This window comes from Arachis hypogaea, chromosome 19 (genome assembly GCF_003086295.3).
Source record: "Arachis hypogaea cultivar Tifrunner chromosome 19, arahy.Tifrunner.gnm2.J5K5, whole genome shotgun sequence".
NCBI lineage: Eukaryota > Viridiplantae > Streptophyta > Magnoliopsida > Fabales > Fabaceae > Arachis > Arachis hypogaea.
In genome coordinates, this window is record NC_092054.1 from 16,128,466 (window position 1) to 16,139,533 (window position 11,068).

The following is an 11,068-nucleotide window of genomic DNA, read 5'->3' on the forward strand; positions in this document are numbered from 1 at the left end:
TTTAGAAGGTTAGATTTAACAATGTTTGTATAGTTTTCTGGAGTGTTTGAGAATACTCTAGATGGTTCCGAAACGTTCTGGAAGGTCATAGAGTATTCTAGAAGAGTGTAGATGTATATAGAAGTATAAAGAGTGGTATGGAATAATCTAGAAACATTTAGAGAGTTGTGGTAGGATAGATATTTGTAAAGAAGGTTCTGGATGATTAATCTGGACCGTTGATTAGATTTAATCCTAACCATTCATTGAGAAGGCGGATGGATATAAATAGGGGTGAGAGTTAGAGTTTGGGTATGTGTGAATCATTTGTAACCACACTTGAGCAATAAAGTGTTCTTCCACCAAAGCTTCATTTCTCTTGTGTTCTCTTGTATTCTTAGCTTTCTTGCTAAGTATTGAGAGTTAGGCTGACTTGGTCTTAGTTCAAGAGGTTGAGTAAGTCTGAGTGCCGGCACGATAGCGTTGGAGTGTGTCCAAAACCGTGACAATTAGCTAACTCTGGCTTACGTGATCAGCAAGTAATCTCCTAATAGAAGTGTTTATGCGGTACACTTTTTATGCATAAATACTAGCCTTGTATAACAAAATAATAACACAAGTGAATATCATTCTTTCAAAATAATTCTCAGTTCAATTTCTCTCTGCATTCTCTAATTCATAACTTTGTTCTGTTTCTCATATGCTCATATGGGGAAGGTATTTCTATATATCACAGTATGAAAATTCTATTTTAACTAATTCCAAAACTAATTCACAGTTTCTCCTCATGAACGTTCTTTTTAAACCTCAAATTTCTAAAAATTTAATTGCATGGCCAAGCTACTATGTTGTTTCCATTTATATCATATATAATAGATGAGGAATGTTAGGGAGCAGCAACTTTTGTGATTTGTAATCATCAAATAGTCATCAATGATGGTTTTAATGGTGTGAAATTGGTTTGAGATTTCATTCAATGGCTCACTTTTTTTTACTGGTTACATGCTGGATAAAATTTAATAAAATTGTTGCCCCTAAACTTTTTAATAATTAGATTTCAATTTCAATCCCGAGATTACTTTTTTGGAATTCCCAGTTTTGAGAACATGCGTAATGAAATGATTCGGTCACTCTACAATAAAGTAAGTATTTACTCCCATATATATAGATATTTTCAAGTGTGCAGAGATATAGAGTAAGAGGGAAGAAATTAGGTAGGTCTTTTTTTTTTTTTTTTACAAGAATATATATATAAATAGATCTGTAAAATAATTTTATTAATTTAAAATTTTCAAATTTTATAAAAAAAAGACATAAGTATCACATTTTTTATAGGTTATTTGTTTACGTAAAAATAATAAATCCGACTAATACAGAGATCTATATATTTTACTTTTATAAAATTTAAAAATTTAACATAATAAAATTTTTTAGAAAATAAAAATATTTGATTAAAAATTTTTTAAAGACCTATCTAGATATTCATCGAGTATCCCTCTCTATATGTACAAGTTTAATATGTTCACGAGTGTTTTCTAGAAATGCACATTGTAAAATCTCCCTTACTTTAAAGTTACATACTTCAATAAAAAAAACTTTCGCCATGTGTCAAGCAACTAACTCTAGGCGGGAACAAAGAATATAGCAATCGGAAATTCGAAATAGCCTTTGAATCTAGTTCTAGCTATAAATTAAACACAGTGCATGTCATAGCAAATAAATGACCTCTCAATCAAGAACAATTAATTACTAAGATAGCAAAGGTAACGGTGTTAGTATCGTTTATATTTATATAATATATCTGTATATTAATTGTAGAATTTTATGTTTTTATTATTTTGATTTATCTAGCACTTATAAATATTCTTTGTATATTATACTTTTGATCATATTGAATAATACATAAAAATACTTTTTTTCAGTTTAGTCTCTTGTTTCTAACATGATATTAAGAGTCTAAAGTTTTTTTCCAATGAAAATTTGTTCATAGTCTCTTTATTTTTCTCTTCTGACAGTGCTTCTTTGCTCTCGTTTTTTGATCTGTTTCCGACGCTTTGGTTCGTCACCTCCGCCATCATAGTGTTCGTCTCTTCGTCAGGATTCCAACGCCGCCGGAACCTCCCTGCCCACCTCCATTGTTCCTCATCCCAGAAGTTTCAGCAGCTGTTGAATCTTGGTGCCGATCGCACGATCCTGGAGCTTCCACGTGTCACGACGCCAGCTTCCCAGTAACCCGCGTTCGACTAGATCCGGTCCGCTGGTTGACCCGCGCTCCACCTCATCGCCAGCCTGTCTTCTCCGTCCTCTCACGGGCCGCTAGGTGTCATCGTTCTGCTGATGTGGCGCTGACGTGGCAGACAAGCGGGACCCTTCCTAAGGTTTTTTGGTGAACTCTTTTCGATTCTGCCCTCCGTTTTCTCGTTTTCTGCCCCGAATTTGCAGTTTCTTCTCCTTTTTTGCCATTGTCTCTATTACTATGGAAAAACCGGATGTCTTTCAGCCTATCCCTGTTATTCTTAATGGCTCCAACTATGCACATTGGGTTGAAGTTATGCGAGGATTTCTTAAAGGGCGAAAATTATGGCGATATGTGACTGGTGATATTGTTTATCCTGTTAAGCCGACTGTGGCTGACAAATTCAAAGATGGTGCCTCCAAATCCAACGAGAATGCTGAGAAGGACTTTGCAGAGAAATTGGAAGATTGGGATATTAAAAATCATCAGATTATCACTTGGTTCCACAACACTTCTACCCCTGGCATTCATTTACAGTTTGGGCGTTTTGAAACTGTTAAAGAGGTATGAGATTATTTGGCAAAGCGTTACACTATTTCTGATCTCTCTCATCAGTACCAACTGCTTAAGGAACTTCATAGCCTTAAGCAAGAACGTGGCCAAGCAGTTTTTGATTTTCTTGCTCAAATGGAGATTATTTGGGATCAATTGACCTCTTGTGAGCCTGTTCTTAAAGATCCCACTGATGCTAAGGCATATGAGGATTATCGGAACCGGACACGTCTCATCCAATTTCTGATGGCACTTATTGATGACTATGAGCCAGTCAGGGCTTCTCTTCTTCATCAAAATTCCTTGCCTAGTCTTGAAGATGCTCTCCCTCGTAGAAAGTCTGAACCATGTTAGAAACAAGAGACTAAACTGGAGAAAAGATTTATATATTATTAAGTGTATTCAAGTTGTCTATTCAAGTTGTCTGAAATGATACAATATAAAAGGATATTTATAGGTACTAAGAGAATCGTAATAATAAAGACGTAATCTCCTATAATAAATATTCAAATATACTAAATAATACTAATTGATCCTAATTGATCCTAATTATATTATAACATCCCCCCTCAAACTCAAGTGACAATTTGAGTTTGAAACTTATTTAAAACAACGAAATAAAGAGGAAAAAAACTGCATAAACTGCTTGCTCAAGCACAGAAGTTGAGTATCATGTCCTCACTGACACCACTGCTGAGGTTATCTCGGTTCGTTGGCTTCTCGAAGATCTGGGTGCTCCTCAGTCGTTCCCTACTGATGTTTTTTGTGATAACCGCAGTGCTATTCAGATTGTCCATAATGATGTGTTTCATGAACGCACCAAACACATTGAGATTGATTGTCACTTTATTCGGCAACGTATCCTTATTGATGCTGTTCGTTTCATTGCTGTTGGAACACTGGATTAGACTACTGATATCTTCACGAAAGCTCATCACCCGATTCGTTTCCGGATTTTGTTATCCAAACTCAAGCTGGTATTCTTAGCTCCCACTTGAGTTTGAGGGGAGATGTTAGAGAATCATTAGAATCATTTTAGATCAATTAGTACCGATTATATTTATATAGCATATCTGTATATTAATTGTAGGATTCTATACCTTTATTACTTTGATTCATCTAACACCTATAAATACCCCTTATATATTGTACTTTTGATCATACTGAATAATACGCAAAAACACTTTCTTTAACTTAATCTCTTATTTCTAACAAACGGTATTATCAAATATAATGAAAATACAGAAAAATTATATTAAAAATTACTCGAAGGTTGTCTCAATATCAATTGTAGAAACCATAATAAATGAAGATAATCTTTCTGTTGCTGAAACACATTAAGAAAAAGTTTTCTTTAAGATCCATGATGCTTCCTACCACATCTTTCCTATTAACACATCTTCTCAGGATCCACCTCTTGATAATTTGGAGTCTGATCTTTTTTTCCAAGGGATTTGATAATTAGGAAACACAGTAGAAAATAAACTAACAAAATAAATCAACTTGGGTTGGTTGATTACCTGATTAGTTAGCTTACAGTTTAAATAAATGTTGAGAGTTCGAATTTTGCCTTATACATGTAGCAACTCATTGACCAGTAACAGATTTTTAAATAGAATTTAGATCCGCGATAAATTAGTCTTTTATATATATATATACACCACGACAAAGTAGTCCTTAATCTACCGATTGAAAATGCAGGACACCAAAAATATATAGACAACAATAAACTCATTTTGTTGTGACATTAACTTATACAGTAAAAAAACCTGTTTTTTTGGGGTAAAATTCCAGGGCCTAAGCCCAAAAAAAACTCTTTTTGTTATGTAGCAATGTATGTATATCATCATTGTCAACAAGCTCAAGTAGGGCAGGATTGTTGCTTCTCCACAAGAATTTTTGGGTTTATTCTCCGCCATATGATTTTAATAACATGTCCAGCCCATGGTCTAATAATAATAAAAAAAAGTTTGCCATTAATGCATACTAATCTAATTTTGGCGACTCATCAATTCCTAAAACGTAATTTGATATTCCCATGAGCCAGCTTTGTAAATCATTAAACTTGGGTATGGATTCAACCACAAGCATGCAAAACTGGAAAGTATGGATTCAACCACAAGCATGCAAAACTGGAAATAAATGTTCTCCATTTTTTTAACACTTGAAAAAATAAAGTGTGATCTTTTATCTTTAATTTTATAAGTGGGACAAAAAATAAATAAAAAATAATAATAAAAAATAAAATTAAATACTGAACACCATTCAATTTTTTTTTATTGAAGAGAATCCAATTTCCTTTTTGTTTCTCCATCTTAGACATCTTGTTCCGCCAACCCCTTAAATATCACTTTATAGACACATACACCATTCGTTTTTGCAATAAGTGTTACCCTCGCTCGTCATATTCACCCTCTTTGACAATACGTTGGTATAAGAAAACACCTCTTCATTCTATCATGAAAACTATCCCTTTTGAAAGCTAAAATTTAGGTAGAGATAAAGAAATGAACATGTACTTAACACGCTTTTTTCTTTTACATAAGATATCCTTTTTTTTTTTTTTACTATTATTATTATGCAAAGATCTATTTTTGTCTTGTAGTGAGATTTTATCTTTATTCAAAAGATTAATAATAGAGATAACAAGAATTGAACTATAAAATATTTCGATATAGACTCAAATATATATATATATATATATATATATATATATATATATATATAAACATTCAACATTCTCAACACTGGCTATAAGGCCGACCCTATCACATCCCATTGCGTCTTAAAAGAATGCAAATTCTAACGTTAAGGAGACTAAATTATTATAAATAATCTTAATGTCTTTTTCAAAATCTACAGTAGTGTTTTTAGCTAGCTTTAGCTTTTTTTATTATAATTAACTTATTAATATCTATAAAATTATTGTTTAAAAAATAAAAATAAATACATTTATAGTTTTATACTAAAACTACGTTCACGCATGAAGAAGTTGAAGATTTAGTTCCGCCTCTACTTAGTGCGTTTTTTTACTTAGTCGCAAACAGTCCAAAATGAAAAATGTTGGAGTGATATTAGAATTTATTATTCTTAGTCATTATTTATTATCAATTTAATTTTTTTAGTTTAGTTTTTTTTAATTTATTAATCAAATGACATATTTTTTTATATTTTTAAATATTACTGACTAATTGATGGTAAAAAAATAATGAATTCTGATGACTCTTTAGGGGTATGTCTAGGACTGTACAAGGATCGGATCGGATATAGCCTATAATTCTATCCGATCCGCACTGCACTCATCGGATACGATATCCGCATTTTTTTCAAGTTGGATCCGATTCGATCTTATCTACATACTTGCAGTATATTCGCATAATTCAAAAAAATTGTTTTAAGACGTTTTTTTACTCTAGAAAATCTATTTTTCACCTCTTTAAACCTATTTATTCCTAAAATATTATCAATAAAAGTTATTTTGAATAACAAAAGAAAAATAATAACACAAGATCAAAATTTAATTATTCTAACTTAAAGTACAACATAAAAAATTAAAAACAAGATATTATAAAATTCATAAAACAACACACTAAAATTCATATCACATTAGGATTTTGCTTTCTTAAACTATGTTATTTATATGAGACGTGCGAATCTGCGGATCAAATCCGCGGATATCACTGCCAGATCCGCAATCTGATCCTATCATAGTGCGAATCGGATCCGATTTGATGGCTTTACGGATCGGATAATATCCGTAAAATTCGGATCGAATGCGAATAATTACCGCAGATATGCGGATATTATCCGATTCATGTGCAGCTCTAGTACTATGTCTAAAATGAACACAATAATTATGTGCTTATTGGATGTGCCATATTTATATAGACCATTAAATTTTATTAGATGAAAATTAAAGGCTAATATAAAAGAAGAACATTGCTGGACTCTAATAAATACATAATATTCTAATACATAAACATATGTTTTAAATGACAATACTTTAATACACAAGACTTTAAATGGCAACAAAATCTTTTATTCTTAAATAATTAAATATAAAATATATAAATACAAAATATATGAATATTTTTTATTCATTAAGATTAATTATTATGTAAAAAATTTTTATAATACTAAAAAATTATATTAAAATAATATTTTAAACTGTAACATAAAAATATAAAATAATTAAAAGTTTATTTTATATTACTTGACAAATAATTAAATTATTATATTTAAAATTTATTAACTAGCTAATTTTATTAAAGATATTATTATATAATATAATTTTTCATCAAAATATTTTAAAATATAATTTATTTAAAGTATTTATATAATACATAAAAATATTAATTTTTTATTTTTTAATTTTTTTAAAAAACAGAACATTTTAAATGCAAAAATATAAATATAAAATATATAAATACAAAAAATATAAATATGTAATGAAAATGTTATAACATTTTCATGTATTATATATAATATTTTAAATAAATTATATTTTTAAAATATTTTGATAAAAAATTATATTATATAATAATATCTTTAATAAAATTAGTTAGTTAATAAATTTTGAATATAATAATTTAATTATTTGTCAAGTAATATAAAATAAAATTTAATTATTTTATATTTTTATATTACAATTTAAAATATTATTTTAATATAATTTTTTAATATTATAAAAGTTTTTACATAATAATTAATTTTAATAAATAAAGAATACTTATATATTTTGTATTTATATATTTTATATTTAATTATTTAAAAATAAAAAATTTTGTTGCGATTTAAAGTATTGTGTATTAAAGTATTATCATTTAAAATATTTATTTATGTACTAAAATATTCTGTGTTTATTAGAGTCTATCAATATTTTTTTTTATATTAACCTTTAATTTTTATTTAATAAAATCTAATTGTCTATATAAATATAACACATCTAATAAACACATTTATAATACATCTAATAAACACATAATTATTGTGCTTGTTTTAGATATATTCGTTCTCTAATATTTTTTCAACTGTAATTACGTCAAATATATATTTTTAACTACTTTCGCTACGTTGATATTTTTCGATTATTTATTTATGGGAACATTTTAATTTTAACGTTCACATACTTGAGGGAAGTAGAACCAAAAGCTTAAACCACGTGGTGATGACTTTTCCACGAAATAATTAATTAGCTAATTAAATTACACAACATTCCACCAAGTGACATAATGATGAGAATGACTTATTATATTGATAGCTCTATATCAATAACGCCTTTGTTGGATGAATAACGTGGAAAACTAGAGTAATGCATATGAGCAGAGAGGCTCTCCATTATGTTGACCTCGTTGGAGCCCAATGTCAACATGCATGGTCAGTGGCGGATTTACGGGGCTGAGGTGGTCATGGTCTCCCTTATTTTTTTTAAAAAATTATTATTATTAGTTTATTATTATAAATTAAATATATTGTTGTATATTATACATTAAAAAAAATTTACATATTAATAATTTAATATGTATAAATTATAATATATATTATAATATATCAGTAATAGCAATTAATAAATAAATTGTCAATGAGTAATAGCTCAAATGGCATAATCTTCTCATACTCAATTAAAAGGTTATGGGTTCGAATCACCTATCTTTGGTATAAAAAAAATTAATAAATAAATTAAAAAATAATAAAAACATATAAATATATAAATAATTAAAAAGTTATTAAAAAATATAGATTTGAATTAATGTAAAAAATAATAATTATAAAAAAAAATTTTATTTTGACTCTTTCTATGACAACAGTAATAACTGAATAAATTTTTTAAACAATAAAAATTATAAAAATAATACTTTAAAATAAGATGAAAGACGAATTTTTAACAGATTATATGATTGTATATGTTAAAAAAGAGAATGCTTTAAAATTTATTTCAGATGGTAAATTAATAATTTTAGTTATATGAAATATCGCAGAATAAATTCAAAAATACCAAAATCTGAAAGTAGATAGTCGAATGTTAATTGTTATATAATATAATTATTAATTTTAACTTATATATTATAAATTATATTTTGTTGATTTTTTGTTATGTTATATTTTAATTTATTTTGTATTTAATTTGGCCCCTATTATAAAAATTTTTGGATCCGTGACTGTGGATGGTCACCGTCACGTCCCGCCTGCGGTGATGGCCACCATGACTATTTGGTGTGAGAGAGAACTTGAAAGGAAGGAAGGTGCGTGAAAATTTACCTCTACTTATTTTGATGTGAAGTTGATAATCTTTAACTGAAAATAAAGGTAAGTAGGTGTGTCTCTGGGACTTTCGTTCGGAAAGGAGAATAAGATTGGCGGAAAAAAATTGACTAATAAAAATTTTATTAAAACATTAAATTAAAACAAAAATAAATATTTGTAAAATATATTTTCATGTTTATTATTTTAAACATTAAAATCCAATTTCTAGATTTATAATGAGAGAAAAAAAAGATGTGCTACCTCTTTATTTATAATAAAAGATTATACGAAAATATAGTACGTCCATTATTATTATTATTATTATAAATCTTTATCTTATCAAACGTTTCAAACTGTTCCTAGTCATCTTAAGATGACTTCATATTTTAACAAATAAAAATAAAATGACTAGGGGACAACCGGACAAGAACAACCCTCCTTATAAATGCACTTTGTCTCTGTTGCTAAAGTTACATTGTATTGTAGCTAGAAAACGACGATAATTATTTATTCTTTTTAATTTTAATGGTAGTGAAGGGAAGAGATGGGTTGACTTGATCTAAAGTCATTAACAACTTCAGTTAACTTGTGTGGAGAAGTGACCGATGGAAATATAATTTAGAGAAAAAAATAATTAAATTTTTTATTTTTTAATTTGAATATACGTAAATTTTTTAATTAATTAAAAATATAAAAATATTTTTTATTTTTTAAAATACGAGACATTTAAATTATTCCGTCCAAAATATATAAAGATAAATCGATTTTTCGAATAGACTTAAATATTTTGTATTTTAAAAAATAAAAAAATTTTATATTTTTAATTAGTTAATAATTTATATATTTTCGAGATAAAAAGTCATAAACTTATTTATCGTTTACTCAACAATTTATTATCTCCAGAAATTGTCCGAAGGTGATGAAATGATTGACGAATGAATTAGACACCATGCCAATGGTTTATCTCTAAGCACCTAACTTGAATGCTGATATTTGGCTTCAATATTAAGCTACCAAACAAGTAGCAATTGACATGTTCTGTATCTAGTAAGATACAATATTTTCTAAAATATCTGAAATATAATTTTATTGCTTTCTCTTTTTTTCTTAGAAAAATATTTCACTTCATTAATATTGAAACAAATTCTATTTCGAAGCAAAATATTTGCCGCATGAACTCTTTTAAGTTTTACTTGTATTATACCCATCGCTACCAGATTCAGCTCTACATAATAGCCTCTCAAGTTTGATAAATTTCATTTTGAAACCATTAGTTTCAGAATTTTCACTCTCACCCCCCCAAAAGACCACCTCAAACCCAAGAATTTACCAATGTCAAAATATGTTCGTTAGGTCTCCAGAAAATGATCATTAATAAGTATATTGATGAAGCATTTTCTTAACAAGTTCATTATTCATGTCAAGTTCAAAATGTAGTTATTGAAATCGTTGAAAAGGCGCCACAGAAAAAAGTAAATAAAAAATAATCATATTAAGGGTTTGTTTGGGTGAGCTTTTAAAAAAAAGATCTTTTTTCGAGTTAGTTTTTTTTAAAAGATCTTATAGAGAAGTAAAAGTAATTTTATGTTTGGATATCTCATGTAAAAATGTCTTTTTATCAATCAATTATGTTTGGATATAACAATATAAAAGTACTTTTTTGTTTATTTATTACATGAAAAACATCGTTTTTTAAGAAAAAATATCTTTTAAAAAAAGATGTAAATTACAGTTTCTCAAAAAAAATTTTTTTTTATTTTACTAGTGCTTTTACTTTTACTACTAAAAATTTACCAAACATATTAAAAAATAAAAAAAGATCTTTTTTTAACAAAATAATGGCATTCAAACATGCACTAAGTGTATATTAAAATTAACTATTAATATAAAATATATATAAAATATAAAATATATACTAAAAATAAATTAAATTATATATATTTATATATAAATATATAATAACTAATTTTAATAGTGATTTTAATGTATAAATAATATTTTTAATAGAAAAAAAATTAGAGTTTGAAAATGAGACCATTAAAAATCTGGAAATAATCA

At 27.5% G+C, this 11,068-nt stretch overlaps 1 protein-coding gene across 1 annotated transcript; it reads left to right on the forward strand.

The window, feature by feature from the left end:
* Positions 1–2,455: 2,455 nt before the first annotated feature.
* LOC140182165 (uncharacterized) lies at positions 2,456–3,121 on the forward strand. Its single transcript, XM_072228289.1, has 2 exons — positions 2,456–2,779; positions 2,831–3,121. Exons 1-2 carry the CDS (start codon positions 2,456–2,458, stop codon positions 3,119–3,121), a joined length of 615 nt encoding a protein of 204 aa, XP_072084390.1.
* The last annotated feature ends 7,947 nt before the right edge of the window (positions 3,122–11,068 follow it).